Below are 22634 nucleotides of genomic sequence, written 5' to 3'. Positions count from 1 at the left end.
CTAACACCAGAAAAAATTTTAGTGCCCCCCCCCCCCCATCACCGGCAACAAAATTTTTGTGGCCCCCCCTCCCAAAAAAAGACAGATTACATAGGTACAAAGTTGTACACATATATATAATCCTTATAACTTTTAATATATACTTTAGTGAAACAACATTCTTGCATTCTTGAAATAAATACTAAACAAATACATATATAAATAATAAACAAACAAAATAACATATGTTCAAGCTTTACTACTTGTAACACATACAGGTACTTTTCAGTATTGTGTTGTGCTATTTTAATCTCAAAGAATGATGAAATTACCAAATACCTTATGAACAATCTACAAGTTCATTCAGTGCTGAAGCATTGATTTAGACATGAATTAATTTTAATGATGACAGTGTTCACTGCTCATCTCCAAGTTAGTCTAACAAGCTCAAGTCATTTTTCAATAATAATATTGCTCATTTTACACATAACAACTGCATTGTGAGGTTTAAGACTTGGTATTTCAACATGCCAAAAGAAGTTTAACAAGGAACTCCAGCTTCAACAAGGAACAAAAATGCTGAAAAATATTCTAAAAAATTTTGGTGGCCCACCCCTTACCTTCCCTGGAATTTTAATGGCCCACCCCAAGAACACTCATTTTTTCGTGCCCCCCCCCCATTTTCTCTTCCGCACCCCCCCCCCCTGCAGTTAATTGTGCTCTCGGTCCCTTACAGCATGTTTGTCTGAGGTTTCTTTCCATGGAGGTACCGCCATGCTTTTTTATATGCTACGTCCAATATATATATATATCGCTGCAAATACTACTAAAATATATACTTGCTGTCAGGTAAGCTTATCCCGTAGAACAGTTTTTTGGAGACTCTACGGGTAACCCGACCTACCCTATTGAAAACCTTCAGATCATAAACCCTTTTTTCACATTTTAATAAATCACGCAAGATTTTGTCAATTCTTGCTTTTTTTAGTCACACCAAAATAAGGGGCGCAACGGAAACAAACAACTTGAATATTTTTATGCCTAAGGCTTAGGCTACAGCCAGGTACATGTGCGTACATTTTCAATAGTGTTCTAACGAGCCTAAAATAGGAGACATTTGCTTATTATGACGTTTTTTGCTCACGTGTTGACACACGTGAGCATATGTCGCAGCGATGTCTGTCTGTCTGTCTGTCTGTCTGTCTGTCTGTCTGTGGGCTCAATATCTCAAAAACGGCTCATCAGATCAGAATCAAATCTGGTACATAGATTCAGTTTGCAAATGGTAAGAACTGATTAGTTTTTGGTGGGTGTGGCTTGCTTACTTTTTGCTCATTTGCATAATTAATGATTTTAGAAAAAACGGATATACATTGAGAACGATTGCACGAAATTTGATGAGATTTGCTACAAATGTTGATCACATCAAGATATATCAGCTATGAAAGTTATTAAAGGGCTGATGTGAAAGATAATTACTAATTTGCATATTTAATGAAATTTCCTAATTAGGCGTATATATCTGAATTTACTTGATCAAAATTGACGAAACTTGGTATGCATATTGAGGATACTATGATTAAACATTATTGAAAATCATTAAGAATTTTTACTTCATCCAAATCCTAATTTGCATATTTAATGACCTTTTGAAAGTAAGGATATATATTTGAATTTACAAGACCAAAATTGATGAAACTTGCTATGTACATTAAAGATACTATAACATTATAAAATGTCATTTAGCATTTTTACTTCAGCCAATGCCTAATTTGCATATTTTATGAACTTTCCTAATTAGGGGTATTTATCTGAATTGACGAGACCAAAGTTGACGAAACTGGCTATGTACATTAAAGATACTATGATAGAACATTATTGAAAGTCATTAAGCATTTGAACTTTAGCCAATTCCTTATTTGCATATTTAATGAACTTTCATAGTCAGAGATATTTATCTGTATTGACTAGACCAAAGTTGACGAAACTTGCTATGTACATTAAAGATACTATGATACGACGTTACTGAAAGTCATTAAGCATTTTACTTCATCCAGCTCCTAATTTGAATATTTAATGAATTTTTGAAATTAGGGATATATATTTGAATTTACATGACCAAAATTGATGGAACTTTCTATATACATTAAAGATACTATTATGTAGGCTAACATTATTGAAAGGCGTTAAGCATTTTTGCTTCAGCCAATTCCTAATTTGTGTATTTAATGAACTTTCCTAATTAGGGATATATACTTGGATTTATTTGATCAAAGTTGGCATAACATGCTATGTATATTGATGATTATACCAGGTTATACAAATATTGAAAGTCATTTCGCACTTAAGTTTTCATGTCAGCTAATTAATAGTTTGCATATGTAATGAGCTTTCAAAGTTTGGAATATATAGTTTGAAGGACTTGACCAAAGGCAATTACACTTGCTATATAAAGTGGTGATACAATGACAGCAGTCAAAGAAAGTAATTATTTCTATTTCAGCTGATTGCGTATTTGAATACTTAATGACCTATAGAGTTTAATCTGTGGTGAATATTGTTCATTATGATGATCATAATACTTTCAATGAAGTTGCAAACATGTGTCAAAGGATCAAATTTACACATAACTGCAATATACAATGAAACACATGAGCATTTACAGTTCATATCTGGTTTTCCAATACTATCTGGCTAATCATTTCATTATTTTGAAGTGGCCATGAGAGAATTTTCGAGAATCTGCTAACACTTTGCGAAGCAATTACACAAATCAGATCTTATAGAATATATTCTGCCAATTTTCTTTAGTTCTATTAAAAATTCAGCATGACAGGACAAAGGGTGAACCAGTTCCTATTGTTTGGCATGATTTTTACAGACATCTAATAAGAATACGTTTATTGAACAATTTATTTATCAACAAGTTTTTGAGAGGGCTACACAAAACATACCGGTCATAAACTATCAATAATCATTACAGAATTATGACTATACCTTTATTCACGCAAATTTCCATTCAGTGACCCCGACAGGCGGTCATTTAGATATTGACGGCATTATTCAGATATTGGAAGGCTTAACTTGATGGCTGCTGTTCTTCAGAAACTCGATGTATAAAAGTATCGAACCTTCCTAAGATATTGGTCTGAAAATATTGACCTCTTATTCAAAGCGGAAAACTTATTGGTTCTTTACAGTGAAAAACACCAACACCCTGGTAGATTCTATTAGCTCGCTGAAAAGATCAGAGAAACGGTTTTTTTCTGGCCCTAACCTTCGACCTGTGTGTAAGTAGACCTTTAACACGCTTCGTACTTTGAACCCCCTCTGTAACAGCTGATGTTCATATCTGTGACTAACGGTTTAGTAGGCCTGGTCTAAACTCAAAATGGCATGGCCAATGTACAAGCTCGCAGGAGGCATCGAAATCCCAGGTTTTGGCCTGGGTACCTGGCTGGTAAGGACAACTATTTCAGTCTTATCCCAAGGCAATCTAATGTTTTTAATCAAATTTTACACTTTTCCTACGTTGTACACCTGGTTGCCCCGAACTGAGGGCGATTAATAGAAGATTCCAGAATTCATTGGTTGGTACATTTGCTCATTTAAAACTTTCCGTTAGCGCACAAATACCTATATTTCGGATATCGTGTCAGCAAGAAGTTTGTTCAGTGGTCTGTTAAAAAAAGCCATGTGTAAAGTCCGTACTACATCATATAAGAGCAGTGATCTTTTACACCGTGACCTTTATTGCCTACCATAAACTTTTTCAGTATTGGTCACCATGGTGTCCCGCCGGTGGGTCGGAGGTTGACGGTCAAGTCAGCCAAGTTATCAGGGTTCCCCTTACATTCACTTTGTAGTTTTCAAACTTACATAAGTTCGATATCGTGAAGAACCAGAGAAAAGTTCGATGTTGCAAGTTTGTAGCCCTCCCGGAAAGTCACTCAGTGACCTTGTCTCTGATCAACCGGCGCAGGCGAAGTTGATTATATCGTTTCAAATGATGGACTTGAGTACGGTCGCTTTTGGTTCAGTACATGACGGAAGGTCACCTCAAAGTTGCAAAAATTATCTTTCCTAGGCCACGGGGGGCCGTCCGTGATGTACCTTACTGACCTTACCACAGACGACTGTTGCTAAAGACACTTGTCAGGACTTGTGCCTCGCTCACTGGTGCGATCTCCGCTATGAACCAACCTCTATCTTCATGATCTTAGCAACTCAACAAGCGGCCTTAACCTTACAATACACTACAGTATGACCAAGGCCGCTTGAGTTTCTAGTACAATGAGGTCACATGCATGGTTGTCAATCAGTTTGGACTCTTAACTCTAAAACAAAGACCCAAACTTAAATGATCGAGGCTCACTTAGGAGATGAAATGAATGCTCAGCCGTGTGAGAAAACTTTAAAAAGCACCCGAATGTTAGTGGAAGGCCAAAGGGGGTATTATTTTACGACAAAGATACCAGGCATAGCCAAGTCGCACATCCCACAAAGGTGGTACCTAAGAGATTGTAGTTTTGAGTTTTGTCACTACAGGGATACCACGACGATGCACGCAATAGCCAGGGCTTTTTACGCTTGGTTTATAGGTAGCCACTTAGAGAAAAGGAAATGACAGTAATCATCATCATCATCATCATTGTCGTCGTCGTCGTCGTCATCATCATCATCGATCATCATCGTCGTCGTCGTCGTCGTCATCATCATCATCATCATCATCATCGTCGTCGTCGTCATCATCATCATCATCATCGTCGTCGTCATCAACGTTGTTGTTGTTGTCGTCGTCGTCGTCATCATCATCATCATCGTCATCGTCATCGTCGTCGTCGTCGTCATCATCATCATCATCATCGTCATCATCATCGTCATCAACGTTGTTGTTGTTGTCGTCGCCGTCGTCATCATCATCATCATCAGTCTTAAACACACCCACTGTAATATTTTGTGCCAATAAATGAGCTATGTAAGTGGTCTGAAATCACCAAAGTGCGCCTGCAAACTGCGCCGGCGCATTTCAAACTGCGCCCCCATTTTGCGCCGGTATATTGCGCCGCCCAAACTGCGCCCTTACTCTGCGCCGCGCCATTGCGAAGTTTCAATGTCAAGCACGGTATATTCTATTTTGGTTTAGTCAGGCGATTTCAAAGAAATATTCATGTTTTTCGTGGGGAATATGGTGAAATGTGTCGCTAAAATGCGGAGGATGGGAGTAATTTTTCCGACACGTATGTGAAGTATGAAATAACATCACCCGAGAGGGAAGGTAACTCGGCGGCCAGTCGAGTGTCATTTGCATCGTAAATCGACCTTTGAATCTGTTGTAGTTTCCACCCGAACCTTGTCGGTAAATACTTTCACAGTTAAAAAAGACGCTAAATTTTACTCTCAAACTATTTCGATGGCCAAATATCTCTGCTATTATACGTTTCGCAGGGTAACTCTATACTCAGTATATGGCGAGAGTGTCCTAGCTGTCTCAGTGTCTGAATAGGCGGTGCAGCCGTAAACCGGACACTCCATACTTTCCTTGTTTGATCGGAACCTCGTGGACCGTAATTCTTGCTCTAATTCTGCGACCTTTGAATCGCCCAATAATTGCTACTTCCAACTCCTGACGACCCCAAATGATAAGGAATGCGACTGATTCTGAGACTCTCAGTTCATAGAAGAGTCAAAGTACGATCACGTTTGCGACTGAACTTGAGACTCCAATTTCGCTTTGTGATGTACATTTGCGAGTGAATTTGAGACCGGGTCTGAGACTTATTTAACGTGCAAACAGCAAATGCGGCCGTTCTTGTGACTGAATTCCTGACGTAAGGTATGTAAGGGTACCGGAAATCGAAAAGTGTGGGGCCAAGGTTAGGAGAGCGAATGTGAGGGCTTGAAGTGTACGTGCTCACTTTGAAAGTGCGAGCGATAGTGAGAATGTGAAGTGAACTCGGTCTGTACATAGTTAGTGCTTGTCAGCATTTATTTCATCACTTTGGTCGAATGAAAACTTACGATCAAAGTGATTGCTAAAACAGCGATACAATCTCCATGGAAGTACAGTGCTGTGTATCATGAGCGAACCGCTGAGTGAATTCATCATTGAAGTCCCCGATGGAAATTATTGCAACACACTTATTTCTAAACACCAAGAAGTTGATATATTCGTCTAAATAAAATATGAATGAGACATTCATCTTTACATAATGGAGAATAGAATATTATATCTGACTACGAAGAACTTTATTTACCAGGTTTTAAAAATCAGCAAGAGATTGATCGGGCTGGGACGTACGATTCACAGACTGATTCAAAGTGCTGGTCGAAGTGAAAGGGGACGCCATGGACACTCAATCCCGACGGGTATTTATACCGGTAGTTATGTCAAAAACGGGAGTCACAACCGTGATTGGGTTATTCAGAGTCCATTAACCTTGAAACTGACCAAACGATAGCACACAATTACATACAATTTAGGTCTAGCGTCCTGTGACACTATGGCGGGTTTCCGAGTCCCTGTCGCGGTTTGGAAAACGACCTGCTGACAGCTGATGACAAAACACGCTCATACTTTTGATCATAGACCCTGGAGCGATGTTTTGATGGATTTCTAGCTTCCTTACCCTATAAAACAACTTGAAACTAAAATGAAAGACGAAAAAAGATCCGTGAACGGACGCGGTTTCCTGTAGAAACTTCAGATATTTACTGAGGCGGATCATCTATTTTTTTACATCCATGGGCGGATCATTGAAGTGAAATTTACCTCAATGGATGGATCAATCGGAGCACCGAGAATATGGCATTTCCCGTTTGATTTCTAAAACATCTAACAGAAAGGAAAAAAACTGAAACGACAACTGATATCGTGTCATTTAAATACGGGCTTTTAATTGTTCATTCATTTTAGTTATTATCGTCGTGCCGTTTTTAGAAGATTTTTGAGGACCCAAACGACATCATGTGTTGGTCCATTGCCATGGAATCCTATGCCAACGAAAGGCGGTGACTTTTTTTCAAAGTTGAATAAAATTTCCTTTCTGGTTGTGTTAGTCAATTAATCGCAATATGTTCGTTCCCAATTGATCATAAACCCTCGATTCTCCCGTCTATGATTCGATATTCACCGACTCATTCTTTCTCTTCTTTGTCGATCGATGAAAGTAATTTAATCTTCAATACTCTGTCCTAATTTGACTAATGTAACATCTTCACCTATATTGTCATTAGTTTCTAACCAACGTACAAAAACTTGGCCCGTTTGCCAAAGCACATGAGTCTATGATTGCATGAACGGCCGCACTCTATGCATTGGGAAGATATTCATGTTGCAGTCTGCCCGAAAAAAAAAAAACAAAACCCGAGGATGTTTAGGCGATAACAAAGGCGATGACTCAGTTAAATAAAACAAAACTAAACTTCGGACATCATATTTTTGTCTTGGCGTACACTTGTCGGTTCGATGTGCGACCATACGCTGATCGCCAATATTCTCCATAAAGCTAGTCATAACAATTCTGCGACAATTTCTCCTTGTGAACGTCCTTGAACCCGTAGCCGCGACCATTGTTTTTTGATGTGTTCCGTGCTTGATGATTGGTAGAATTAATGTATCAAAATTTGAAGACACATGTGACTGAACCCTCTGATTGTTAGACAATTGACGGTGTATAGGAGCGAGACGGAAGGCAACAACAATCCAAGGACCAAGCTAGGGAGCATCATGCATTGCATGCTTTCTAACAATGAGCCGCCTGTTTCCATAACTATCATACCATACGAAATCCGGCTTTGACCAATGTTCCTGTCCTGTTTCGGATGATAACTTTCGAGCTGCGTAACCGATGTTGAGGTTCAGATATCCGAATATCTTTCGTGTTCGAAAGGCTTATTGATTTACAGTGAATACAACTTTTGTATAATTAGTTTACGTGTACATAACCAAGCACACGAGGAAAAGCCAAATACTTACCAATACCAGTTGGAAAATTTCAGCGAGCTAGTCGCTCTCATCAGAGGTCGAGGAAAAAAATACGTCGGTATCGTCGCTCCGCCATGTTTATTGTTGTTTGTACGACTAGTTTGAAAGTCATAGACTTTCTTAACGGGGAAATTCATATTGCCATTCAATATTTTACGCACGAAGTCACCTGTCACCTCCATTCGGAAGCAAAAACGTTTACAGAATGTTTTTATAGTGAAAACTAGCTCCAGACCGTGACATGTCTCTAGTTACGAAGAAACTTCGTAAATCAAATCGACATCAACATTGAGCGGTGATCGTGAACCGTTAAATAAATGTCGGCAAAATAAAACATCAAATGGTTAAACTTTTTTTTTTGGGGGGGGGAGAGAGAGAAGGGGGAGGGGAGGGTGTTTATGCAGTCGCGAACTGATCATGGTCTTTAGGATGGATAAATGCAGGGTCGGTTTACACATTTGCGCTGCACAGATATCGAAAATGTACAGATATTTTCCCGAAATTTGACTTATTTTATAACATGAGTGGAACAAACCAAAAATATTGACGTTACTCTTCGGATGTTTGACTCGCAAGTTTGCTAAAGTTAGATTACATGTATACTTACAGAAAATGGTCGCCGTAGTCTTCTGTTCAAAAAATATATGTTCTTCAACACCACGTTTCTGATGATCGGTGATGTCACATTTTATTATTTTTATAAATATAAATTAATGCACCGATTTCAAACTATAATTATTTTTTCTTTTCGAATTGAGAGAGTTTTTAGTAGTTCTGTAGACGAAACGATCGGAAATAGCAGAGTATCTTGGCAATGGCACGACATCTATGCTATCGTTTAGCTGCAATAATTGTACAGTTGCAGCCAGAGCCCCGGGTAAGCCGAATTCGGAACGTAATACTGTAACGCCAGTTGCAGCGGCGTCGTGGATTGACTGTACCTTTGTCATTTCTGTTGAAGTACACCTGTTATTGCTACAAGCATTGTGGGCTTCATGAAACGTTGTTTCTCTGTACATGTATACTGGTCTTGCCGTTATATTCAGTGTCGTATAATTTGTTGTTTGCATGTCAACACATTGGCCTGTGTACAACCTCCAGTGCACACTAATCGTGACCGTAATTTACACAGACATAAACATTCGATCCCGTCCGTGAATGTCAAAGGTGAAAGGGATTAACTTGATCCCGGGTATCAAGTCCCTGGCCTTTAATGGCGATGCAAAATTCACAAATTTTGACTGCTGCTGAAGCCATGTCCTTTCACGATACCGCCAAGTGAGTGTAATCCGTCCCATACAAACATAACATGGTCTCGTACCTCCGAGACTCCATTCTGAAAACATGTCGAAAATCTTACTGGCGAAAGATATATTTTCACACCTTATTGAAAGAAAATTCTTTACTGCAAGCTCCTGTTTGAGAAGTAACTTATGGTACCGTCCGCTAACTACCTCCATTGGTCCACGTACGTATGTGCGTAGTCCCAAAACAAATTCACGTCATTTTTCGAGCTGCATTTTTTAGGGCACGAATATTAATATCTACAGTCTACACTGCTAAAGCGTCCTGCTACGCAAGTGCGACTACTCGATGTTGTGACACTTGGAGAAAGTGTTTTGGCGCAGAGTAAGGGCGCAGTTTGGGCGGCGCAATATACCGGCGCAAAATGGGGGCGCAGTTTGAAATGCGCCGGCGCAGACTGCCGGCGCACTTTGGTGATTTCAGACCGCTTACATACCTGAATAAATTATCTAATTACGAACAAGTTTACCAAAATTCTTTCTTTCGGCAGTGAACGTATCTAGATATACAACATATAAAGTGCTCAAAAAACTCTAAAACTACAACATATGCTGCGCAGATATTGTTGTTCCTTGCGTTCATTGATCCCAGCTCATGTGTAATATTGGGGAGGGGATTATTCTCTAGTATGTGTACGGGTATGTACTGTCGATTGGTCGCTTGTTTACCAAAAATAACCTAAACATGGGTCGACTTTTTATCCGAAAAAACCTACATTTGGGTCGGTAACATGGCAAATGTCCTCATGCTTTTGTAAACCTCCATATACCAAAGAATAACGGTATATAGCCTGGAGATATCCTTAAACTTGTCAAGACCCCCATCCCCCCGCCGGCCGTATGGCCGTCACGAATGACGCCATTCGACTTGTAAAGGTTGTTTTGAATTCTTAACGCTTGTAATTAAAGTCTGGTTTTTACTAGAAATTTCTAAAAATGGGCAAATTTTTGAAGTTTTATATCGCTGGATTTTTCAACCTATGCGGCAAGCGAAAGTATGAAAAAAATAGGAGAAACCGGGCGGGGAGAGGAAGGGGAAAATAAATCACAATATAGTCTTCCAAGTGGTCATTGCATAGCGACGATCCTAATGATTAAGCTTATATCTCAAAGATATGATAATAATATTAGTTGAAATTTGCGGAAATTTATCATTATTGTGTAATGAACATGCCGAGATGAAGTGAAAGTCATCATATCGTCAGTGATCAACTTTTGTAGCAAATCTCATCAAATTGTGTGCAGTCGTTGTCAACATATATCCGTTTTTTTCTAACAAATGAGCAAAAAGTAAGCAAGCCACACCCACCAACAACTAATCAGTTCTTGCCATAGGCAAACTGAATCAATGTACGAGATTTGATTCTGATCTGATAAGCAGTTTTTGAGATGTCGAGCACACAGACAGACAGACAGACAGACAGACAAACAGACAGACAGACAGACAGACAGACAGACAGACATCGCTGCGACATATGCTCACGCGTGTGAACACGTGAGCTAAATACTCTTTGACGGATTTTCAAAATTTGTTTTTGTTTCGCTTCATTCACCTTGCTTAGAAAGATTATGGGATCAAAAACTGGTAATTAATGGATTCAAATTTTCAGTAAACTCCCTAAACTCAGAGACATATCATCAACCGGTTCTATTCAAAATGGTACAAGGACATTGACTTATGCCATACATATGCACTCCGATTTTTTTAAGGTGAAATCTAATACATTTGCTGCATGGTGGCCATTATGTTACGATTTTTGCAGCCATAATTCAGACATTTATCAACCAATTTTATTCAAAGTTGGCACAAGGACATTGACCTATGTGATAAATATGCATGCCAATCGGTTTCACAATCCAATGCAATATGGCTGCCTGGTGGCCATTTAGTTACGTTTTTCTTTGATGTACAGAGCCATAACTCAGACACATTTCCACCAATATCATTCAAAGTTGGTACAAGGACATTGACCTACGTCATACATATGCACATCAATTTGTTTCACGACATGTAGCAGTATCATGTCAATTATTGAATTTTCGTAATTAGGCTAATATGTCAAGAAATATTGCATCAAATTTCATGAAACTTGGTACAGATGTTAAGCTCACATTGCTTTAACAGTGAATAAAGACATTTATCAGTGTCATGTAAATTAATTTGTAATTGCATATGTAATGAACTTTCCTAATTAGAGTGATATGTCCACAAATACTGCATCAAATTTGATGAAACTTGGTACAGATGTTGATCTCAATGACACTTAGCAGTATCATTTAAATTAATTGCTAATTTGCATTTACATGATGAATTTTTGTTTTTAGGGTGAATGTCCAGAAGCACTGCATCAAACTTTATGAAATATGGTACCAGTGATAATCTATCAGTGTTATGATAGGATGCAAAAATGTTTTGCAACATCCTGTTGATTAATTCCTAGTTGACTCATTTTATGACCTTTAGGATGATGGCCTACATTGGTTTTATGTTTTCATCACCATGAAACTCATTCTTGGCCATTGAGCGCCATCTGTATCAAAGTATTTTTATCACAGTCCTAATTAATGAAGAGGACTCTATCCTCTCCGACGACTTGTAATTAAAGTACCCATTAACAAGTGGGGACTGTGTCATCAACGATGACTTGTCAGCTGACTTGTTTCGACAAAGTCACAGATTTTCCTGCCATGGACAACTCAGATGTCACAGTATGCATAATCATTGTCCCTCCGCAAAAGAGGGAAGTGGCATGATAAGTATCAAAATTACACTGAATCTGTCATATGTGCTGAGTTTTGAATTAAATATGTTCACGGGATAAGCTTTTATTTACCTGCGGTCATTTTTACCTCCATATATTTATATATTTTAGCAAAGGAAGACCCAGCTCTTTCCTCACCACACATACACTCAACTTAGCTTTCCATTTACATGTGAAAGAATATATTTCTGGTACTAAGGTACAAGACATTAACTTTATAGCAAACTTATAATTTGTATTTTATAATCAGTATTTAGCTGTATTAGAGTAAATATATAATTTGTAACAGAAATGGTTGCATGTTCAACAAAGGGTTCCAAAGAGAACTTACACAATAGAAAGTTGTCAGTGAATACAAAATGTACATTCAAACCAATTTCAAAATTTTTAAAAATGCAAAAGTTGTCAAATAATGAAAACTTAGAATTTGGCTTTATTTCTTTGCAAACTATGCTTTCGAAAAAGGCTCAAGTGAAAATAACGTGTTTGGCAATTTGAGTGATGCCAGTATTCCTAGAATGTCAATATTAATCTGATTCATAAAAACACAGAACCGAAATTCATATAAATTGTACAGAAATGTGTTCACCATGTGACATTTGATGCCAAAGGTCAACACAACTGCTTTGTATGAGTACATATTAGACGTCAAGCAAATAACGTTCCCAGGCAAACAGTGTATAGTATGTCCTAAAAATATGTACCCTGGATGTCAAAGTTTAAGGGTTACAAGTCATTTCAAGAAATGTAACTCTTTCTCTCATTTTCTTGTAATTTGATTATTTTCAGTCCAAGCCAGGTGAAGTGAAGAATGCTGTAAAGTTTGCCATTGAAACTGGATACAGGCATATTGACTGCGCACACGCATATGGCAATGAAGAAGAAGTTGGAATGGCACTTCATGAAGTGTTAAGTCAGGGAACAGTGAAACGAGAAGATTTGTTTATTACTAGCAAGGTATCGTAATGTCTACCTAAGTTTTGTAATATCTACATATTTGTCAGCCAACTAATTCTTTATAAAAATGTCGTACACCAAGGAGTGATCTTACCGGTAACATCCTGCTTAAAAATTTCTTGCTATTGATATATTGCTACAAATTCACTTGGGCGCTTTAAATACAATCCTTTGTTTGCCATCCGCGTGCTGGTGGGTTTTCAGAGAAAATTAAGAAATCAAACACAATGCCAACACTGTTACAAATAAAAATATTATTTTCCAAAAGAAACCAAATAAAAATTGAGCTTATGTTAATGCACTTGTGTTTTTTTCGGTGTTTGTTTTCTTTCCTGGCTGGTTGGTAGGTTTTTCAAAAATCCAAGGTCAGCAAACAAAGAATTTTCTTTAGACGGCCTTAATTCAAATTCGACATCATGTATTCGAGCTTCAAGCCTTGGCAGTAAAAAACGGTTTTCCTCAATTTTGTACATTCACAAGTTGTACACATTGTAATAAAGGAAGTTTTTAAGTTTTACACAAAAAAAACTTTGAACTGTTGTGTTTTGTAATAAAGAATAATAACATGAGGAGTAAATATACAAATGTGACTTAAGAAGAACAACTTTACCTTAAATTTACCAATGTTCAAAATTTAAAATGGGTACCATTCTTTCAATGAATTCAGCAGGTCAAAATTAAATATTCACATATTGCAAGTCAGTTCAAGCTTCAAATTTTGGAACACGTTTACAATCAGACTGTTCATTCTTCTTTTAGAAGAAATGGATGTAGTGCTATATGTTTACAGTTTGTTCACACAGCAGTGGATCGTTTGCATCGCTTTTCCTGAAATGGAATGAGCAACATAAGTGGTACATTTTAATAATTGTATACACTTTCACTTGTACACAAATACAGCTTTGGAATGTGGACCATCACCCAGACGATGTGAAGAAAGCTTGTCAGAAAACCTTGAAAGCACTGCAATTGGATTATCTTGATCTCTACTTGATACACTGGCCAATGGCATACCTTGTAAGTGCATAAGAGTTTTAGTACGACAAATTTGATTGTATCTAAGGTACCAAATTACTCATAGTGGCTATTTTGAAAATAGAAAAGATTAATATATACTTGATATACGTTTCACATTTATGAAATATATATCAATACGTGTTTTCATGAACCTTTGATGTTTGTTCAATGTTCCATTAATTTTTATCTCATCAAGAAAAACAACTGGTATTATGTTACAGTAAGTTGTTCGGCTGTAGAACCTTTATTCTGCTGTCAATGGTAAAAGCAACGTGTTGTCATTCAAGTGTAATTATTTTCAGAGAGGAGAAAACATGTTTCCCAAGGACGAAAATGGAAAATTTATATATGCTGATACTGACTTCATTGACACATGGCAGGTATGTATTCATAGTCAGTTCTACATATTGTATATTTGTAATTTTTTCAAATCTAGGCTCTCTTTTAGATTTCTCTTTCATAAATGCAAATCTATCTATACTCTGGCGGTTCCATATAGCACTGTTCAAATTTAATCGTCTGGTATTTCTTTTTTCCCATTTGGATGAATTTTAGTGCCCTTGCCAAAGTTTTAAATGACAAGTCCAAGCAAGAAAACCAACAATTCAAAATATATTGACTGTTTTGTATATGGCTATTTTACCAACTTGAAGTTCTATTCTCCGAAAATTGCATGCTATAACATTCCCAGTGTACAAAATGAAAATTTCAGCATCGATTTAACTCAGATGTTTTAATCCCAGGCAATGGAAAAACTGGTCGATGAAGGACTCTGTAAGGCCATTGGTTTGTCAAATTTCAATACAGAACAGATTGATCGTGTGCTGGCTGTTGCAAAAATTTCAGTATCCAATCTACAGGTAAGGCATTTTTAGTACAATATGTGATAACGAAATTAGTGTAAAACTGGTCAATGAATATCAGCTCAACCCTTTCACCACAAAATGGTACATACATTCTGTTGAAGGTTGGACTCCTTAGAAGGAGGTGAAAAGTTCAGTTGTATATGACTCTACAGTGTCCAGATCAAAGAAGTTTTGAAATGACTAACAAAGAAGCAGATAAGGTTATCATGATAAAATCACAGTCACTCCATCAAATCAACTCCTGCCAGTTTTTATGTCAATATTTACATTAAAGAACTCTGATCAGGTCACGTTTGTAATATCAAGAAAGGCGCCTTCAATTGGAAACGTTCAACTGCTATGAAATGCTTGCATGTCAAATCTTGTACAAGTGTGCAGGTTTGGAACTGAAGTGAAGCCATCTGGATTGGTAAAGGTGTCTACAACGGGAAGGGAACCTCACCCCCCCCCCCCCTCCCTTCCACCTTCCAACTTGCCAGTACAGAGGTCCACAGTTCCCAATGAATACGATGGGATTGGATCATCTCATTTTGGTGCAAGGGTTAATATCTATGTAAAATTCTATGCAATGTGGAAATTTGGCTACAAAATCCGAGTCTGCAACAGACAGGTGTCCTGTTTTGAGATGTGTCCACAAGGATAGAATTAGTACCTAATAAGTGACTGTTAGCTATTATGTTGCCCACTGTAACTGCATTTAATTTGTCATTTGTCTTTCACAATCAAACTGACAGGTTGAATGCCATCCTTACTTGACTCAAGAGAGTTTGATTGAATATTGCAAGTCTAAGAACATTGTCATGACGGCGTATAGCCCCCTTGGTTCACCAAACAGACCATGGTGAGTTAATTGGTGTACAACGGTATGACCGATTTCCATTTCATATTCTTTGTATCTGATGCCTATCCCTATATTGACTGGTCCAGTGCAACCATACCATTAAACTTTATCTTGAAATCTGATTATCGTCAACAGTAAATGGTTGTAACCATTCTCAGGTAGTAAATCAACTCTGGATGTTGAAAATTTGCATGCCACAGATAACACGAGCCACATTACTCTTCATGTGACGGAAAGCAAAGATGCCGGAATGATAATTGATCTCCAGCAACACCACATCACCACAGAACAACCAGCAGCAATGTGGCAGAATGAATTTTATACCCAATGTCAGATCTATAATTTCTTATGGCTGTGATCAGTAACAATGAAGACCATAGCACAGGCTGATTTGGCCAAGTGATAATTAAGTCTATACAACCACCGCATTCAATCAAATTTAGTCTAAGTATCATATCCATTTATCATTACTTCAGGGTCAAACCTGATGATCCCAGTTTGTTAGATGAGCCTGAGTTGAAGGAAATTGGAGAGAAATACAACAAATCAGTGGCACAGGTTCTTATAAGATTTCAAATACAACGGGGAATTGTCGTAATTCCAAAGAGTGTCACACCAGAAAGGATTAGGGCAAACCTACAGGTAAAGCAATTGTGTTTATTAATTCATTTATCTAGTATGTTTTTGCTTATTTGTTAATTATATTGAACCTTTATGTTTTCTTTGTGTTTGCCTCTCTGTGTTATTTTTAGTGAACAATTCAATCTTCAGTTGTCTTTACCTCTTGCTTTGCATATCATGTTTTAAAAGATACGATTGTGAGCCAGCTTGTTATTTTGTCCATACCTGTATTTTCATATTTGTTCGTTTGAAAGTTAATTCATCAATAATTTGTTTAAAAAAACTGAGATTTGAGTTGCTAATAAACACACTCAGTCAGTATACATGTACATGACTTTCCGTTGGCCCATTTGTTATTGCTTGGAAGGTCATACATCATTGTTTCACCAAGTCTCATGATAATGCCTGACTGAAGGCTTGTTGTGGCTTGTCTGAATTAATTCAGGATCTCGCCAGACATTCTTAAAGTGTAATCTACCTTTTGATTGATAAACTGGTGAGCTAGCCTGGAGAGTTTCATTCATAAATGAATGTGTTTACCATGTGAATTGATCAAGGCATCAATTGTTCCGTCTTGATTGGTTTACTCCAATAGTATGTTCTGTATGCATAATTTGTGGTTGATCAGCCAACTAACTATTCTGTTGAAAATTAAAAGAAATTTTGCATTGAAGTTAAAATCAATGTATTACAAGATACATAGATATGAGTAGTTCAATTTTATAAATTTATAACTAAATCTTACTGATAGATTCTGTATGGCGCCTTTGATGCCTTATAAAGATGTCAAGTTCCGCTTCATTTTTTTACAACATTTATGATTTAATATTGCAGGTATTTGATTTCGAACTAAATGATAATGACATGAAGACAATCGCTGGGTTCAATCGTAACTACCGTGGATGTATAATAGAATGGTACGTATAGGGTTAGCCAATAGTGTATTTTACTGTTCTGTGATGAGTCCATACCGTTCAAAATAGATTGGTTCTCTTCTTTAGAGCCTACTGATCAGATGAAACGGAGGCTTATAAAATGTTTAATGAGTTTCTCTTTGTGTCAAAATGGATGATTAACATTTTAGTGTTTGTGTTTACTGTTTACTTTGGTTGTGTTTAATTGTAAAATACTAAAATGATTAAACTTCAAAGTTTGCATCCAGTAATTGAAAGAGTAAATTACACACACAATGAAGAGACAGTCATACTCAGACTTTCGCAAGGATAAAAATACCGCTATTGTGATACACTAAGCGTATGTGAAACATTCAGGTATCATGCTGTCAGTCAAAGAATGACTTCATGAAATTTTTTGACCTATTAGGCGATCCGGGGTGGAAAGTTCTTAAAACACTATTCAAGGTTAAGGGAAATTGTACAGATCACCTCATATTAGCTGTACCAGCATAGGCGTTCTCTAATAGTGTGTCAGACCCAGAACGTTTTGAACATAGTACGTTCTTTGCTTTACCCACGTTGGGGATTGACTAGAGTAATGGTCAAGGTCATGGTCAAGGTCAAGCAATCAAATCCAAAATAGTTGCAAGATGTAGAACCTGTCTGACCAAGTGTAATTGCTTGAGACCTGTACGATTGTTGAATATATGATACGAACTTGGTGTTCACATCTTGTAGAGACTGACAGCAGTTTCATGACTTCTACTTGCAATTGAGTTAGGCATACACCACTTCATAATCACAGGGCCATAGGGCATTGTCAGTCATAACAAGAGTGTAAAAAAAGTTAATAAATTTATGATTATGAATACTTTTGATAAAAATTAAATATTTCTGTCATTATTATATTCTTACACAAGTACCATATTGCACTGAAAGCGGTCACAGTACTGCCTCGCCAGACTCTAAACAGAAAATAATCTGCCGAGGCAGTACTGTGACCGCGCATCAAGTTAATGAGCAATGCTGCTGCAGTGTATCTATATGATTGGCCATATTTCTGAAGGTCTGTGCTACAAACAACTGTGTGAATTTGGCATAAATACTGGATTCGAGAGCTGTAGAGTACATTTGTAAGTGTTCAATAATGACAAAAATATGATTTTCAAGCTACTATAGACTATAGTCTAGAGAAGCTATTGAGATGGGTATCCTTCCGGTGTCTGTCTGTATGTATGTATATCTGTCTGTCTGTCTGTATGTACATATATATATGTATGTATGTATGTATGTATGTATGTATGTATGTATGTATGTATGTATGTATGTATGTATGTATGTAGGTATGTAGGTAGGTAGGTAGGTAGGTATGTATGTATGTATGTATGTATGTATGTATGTATGTATGTATGTATGTCAATTTGTGAGAATGTCGTCCACTCAAATATTTTGAGAACCGCAGTACTTACGGACTTGATATTTGTTATGTAGATGCAAAATATGATTATGATAAACTATCTGGTTTTCGTTTTCTGACATTGTTGAAAACATGCAAATTAGCTTTAAAAAGTCGTTTTGGGTAAAATATATTCTTCATAAATGCTGGTCAGACAGCTTTGATATTTAGTATACAGGTCCCTAGGGATGGCCTAACTTAGGTTTGTTCAAATTTTGTAGAAATATGCAAATTTGTATTTTTAAGGCGATTTTTGTCTTTTTCGGTCAAACTTTTTTTCACAAAAATCACTTGTTTTATAGCTTTGATATTTGGTATAATAATACAGGCTCATAGGGATGATCAAAATATGGCATTCAAATTACGATGAAATGTACAATTTTGTACTTTTGGGGCAATTTGCCAATTTCAGTTTAAAAAACTGTTTCTCAAAAACTACTCGTCTGATAGCTTTGATACTTGGTATACAGGTTCATTTGGATGATCAAAACATACATTCAAATTTAGATGAAATCTACAATTTTGCATTTTATGGGCAGTTTTTGCCATTTTTGGTTAAAATAATTTGTATTTCAAAAACTACTCATCTGATAGCTTTGATATTTCGTATACAGGTTCCTACGGATTAACTGAATGTGATATGTTGAAAGTATGATGAAATCTGCAATTTTGTATTTTTATGGGCAATTTTCTCCATTTTTGGTCAAAAAATTTGTTCTCCAGATCTACTTGTCTAACAGCTTTGATCATATTTGGTTGTCAGGTTTGTAAGGGTTATCTTAGTGTGATATATTGAAATTGTGATGAAATCTTAACTGCGTGTATAAGTGTACACCTAGTATGAGAGATAAATGGCAAAGGCACTACAAGCATAGATGGCAGTTTTCTTTGCTTGCTATCGATGAATGTCTGTGTATATAGGGAGGGGTCTGTAAGTATGAGCCATACTGAAACAATTCTTCTGCCGTGATAATACACTTGTATTGTCAAAGGACCTCTGCATTCACTATATCTTGTATTATGCTATGTGTGTCATCTATACCATCAACGTCTATAGGTCTGTATTACAACTACGCGACTTTGGCATGGAAACTGATCATCATTCAAGATTCGAGTCCAGTAGAGTACTTTTTTAAGTGTACAATAATGACAGAAGTATTTAATGTTTGTCAACAGTATTCATAATCATAAATTTATCAAGTTTTTTGCACTCTTGCTATGGCTGATAGCGCCTAATGGCCCTTTGACATAATGACTGTTTATGTTTTCATATGGGAATCTGAGAGGTGTTCCAAATGACCTGAACTCTATAGTAACTTACAGAAGCGTTCATCGCTGAGTTTTATCATCTATATGATCTTAACCTTTGTCTTGTCCATATCATCGGCAAAAAATCTTTACCTTGACCGTATTTTCTATTTCAGGACCGGCGATCACCCATACCACCCTTTTAAGAGTGAGCTGTGAAATAAACTTTCTGAATCGTCTTTATAGTGTCAAGACAAAATTGGAAATTAAGTCTCAGTGATTTATAATCATGCAAAGTAATGAAACTCTCTTGGGAAGTTTGTGATATGTTGTGGTCTGGTAGACTGCTCATCTCTCACACCAATGGTTCTTAGTATACAACTATGGAAAGGAAAAACCCTGTAAATTGTGGATAATATGAAGACAGTAAAGCTGAATAAATATGCCAGGAACATAAACATTCTAATAAGAACACTTCTGTGTGCACAAGGAAATCTCAATTATTTTATGAAATCACAGGACATTCTTGATGTCATTTTTATCAACAATAAACAGCGTTTTATCATGTACCATGATTGTTGATGTGTTTTTAGGCCAAGTGAATTGTTTAGAATTTTCATTTTAATGATGCAAATAAACTTCTAATGCTCAAAAAAACATAAATTCTTTGTCTTTTGATCTCTAATGACTTGGTGACTGCCCTTACATTTTTCTAAATATGTATGTACCTAATAATGAAACGGGTCACCTTTCTTTTATGAATAATATTTCCAAATTGTTAGTCGAGAACTGTTTGAATCCAGCTACGACTATTCTCATCGTCTGTATACTGGTACACCGTCGAACGGGTTGCTCGTTTACGAAACATAATCTAAACTTGGGTCGACTTTTTATCCGAAAAAAACTACAAATGAGTCGATAACATAGGAAATGCCCCCATGCTGTAGGAAACCTCCATATACAAAAGAATAACGTTATATAGCCTGGAGATATTCCCAAACTTGTCAAGACCACCCCCACTCCCGGCTGGCCGTATGGCTGTTACATGAATGACGCCGTTCGACTTGTAAAGGATGACCCAGGATGACCCGTATCAACAACCTTTTTGAGTTTTCAATTCATAACGCTTGTAGTTAAAGTCTGGTTTTGTTCAGAAATTCCTAAACAATGGGTCAATTTTTGCATTTTACATCGGTAGATTTTTCAACTTGAGCGGCACGCGACTGTATGAAAACAAATTTGGACAAACCGGGAGAGGAGAGGAATTGGTAAAATAACTCACAATAGGCTTCCGAATGGTCATTGTATAGCGACGATCCAAACCATTCTATCTGAAAGACATGATAAAAATACACCTCATTAGTAAGGTCATATCGTGATGTGAACCTACCCGAGTTACACATTCTGTCTGAAAGATGACACCTTCGGATTATCGCTTTGATATTGGCACTCTATATACTGTTACAAACAGCTGACAAAGATTTCTAAGAAGGCTGGAGTTGCCCGATAGGCACACATACTCACAGCTCAAATAGCGTGAAAAGTATCCCTTCTGGTGCTATCATCGCGTCAATGAGTGACTATATGCGAAATTTATCGACAGTCGTTATATCGATATCGCATATAGAAAGTATATAGTAATAAAGGAATTCTTGTTGACAAAATCATCGCAGGAACAGATGAAAATGCACTTTATTAGCAAAGCTCTAATAACGTATTAACAGTTGCTCACAATTGGGAAGATCGTGTCAATAGACAATTTTGGAAGGATATTGAAATTTACCGAAATTTATGATTATTGTGTGATGAACATGCCGATATGAAGTAGAAGTCGCCATATCGTCCGTTAGGCTAAACAAAAAAAATTGTGCTGTTCCGATAACCCTACCTAACCTATTTATTACTTGCCGACCCTAAACTTTTTGGAGCTACGTAAACACGGAAGTAAAAAAAAGAAAGAAAAAACCCGTAAAATCACGCGTTCATTACTTGGCATTTGATTTTTGCTTGAATGAGGATGTCTTTTGCGTTTTTTTCCTTCTATATGTATGATACATTTTTCTGGAAATGTGGCTTGTGTTTGACCGCCCTAAACCCCTGAAAAACGCATATTTAAAAATAAAACTATTTTCGGGAAAAAAATCATGCCGATCTACTTACCCCATTTTTGAAAACCATGTTATCAGAACAGCACAATTTACATATATATAGCCTTAGTATCACAGTCGCTTGTGATTAGGTATTCGCCGGACAACCCTAGCTATGAGAAATGAGATAGGTCGACATTTTGATGCAAAAAGAATCAGGTATCGCAACGATTTTAACTTTTTTATTGGGACCAACAACAGCCATCACTGATAAATAATTCTAAAAAGAATATACATTTCTTGAAGTACATCTAGAAAAAATATACTCTTCAGTTTGTTGCGTAGAACATAAGAGAAGACCATTTTTGCAGATGAAAATAAAGTTTATCATTTGCTTTATTTGCAATATTAATTTCTGTTTCATGTATATTTTTGAGCTGTAAAAATGAATCCAGTAGCATTTGGTAATTGGTTATTTACTAGTAACTCACAGTAATACATATACATACGAACTTGCAATGCTATGAAGTTAACAACAAAACTCTTATCTGGATCCGCTAGAACCATACGCAATACAGATGGTGGTTTCTTTAATTTAAGAGGTATACCCAGA

At 36.9% G+C, this 22634-nt stretch overlaps 1 protein-coding gene across 1 annotated transcript; it reads left to right on the top strand.

The window, feature by feature from the left end:
• The first annotated feature begins 3311 nt into the window (after window positions 1-3311).
• Window positions 3312-20597, top strand: LOC139119969 (aldo-keto reductase family 1 member B1-like). Its single transcript, XM_070683937.1, has 9 exons — window positions 3312-3439; window positions 12822-12989; window positions 13890-14006; window positions 14309-14386; window positions 14750-14866; window positions 15607-15713; window positions 16190-16355; window positions 17169-17251; window positions 20111-20597. The coding sequence occupies exons 1-9, from the start codon at window positions 3371-3373 to the stop codon at window positions 20151-20153; spliced, it is 948 nt and encodes a 315-aa protein (XP_070540038.1). The 5' UTR covers window positions 3312-3370; the 3' UTR covers window positions 20154-20597.
• The last annotated feature ends 2037 nt before the right edge of the window (window positions 20598-22634 follow it).

The sequence above is a fragment of the Ptychodera flava genome, chromosome 20, assembly GCF_041260155.1.
Source record: "Ptychodera flava strain L36383 chromosome 20, AS_Pfla_20210202, whole genome shotgun sequence".
Taxonomy (NCBI): Eukaryota; Metazoa; Hemichordata; class Enteropneusta; family Ptychoderidae; genus Ptychodera; species Ptychodera flava.
Note: the sequence above shows the minus strand (reverse complement) of the source record. Positions and strands in the feature narration are given on the sequence as shown.

Coding starts and splice junctions, on each gene's coding strand:
- LOC139119969 (XM_070683937.1), top strand. CDS start 3,371: ATGGCATGGCCAATGTACAAGCTCGCAGGAGGCATCGAAATCCCAGGT. Junction 3,440..12,821: donor TTGGCCTGGGTACCTGGCTG/GTAAGGACAACT, acceptor GATTATTTTCAG/TCCAAGCCAGGTGAAGTGAA. Junction 14,387..14,749: donor ACTTCATTGACACATGGCAG/GTATGTATTCAT, acceptor TTTTAATCCCAG/GCAATGGAAAAACTGGTCGA.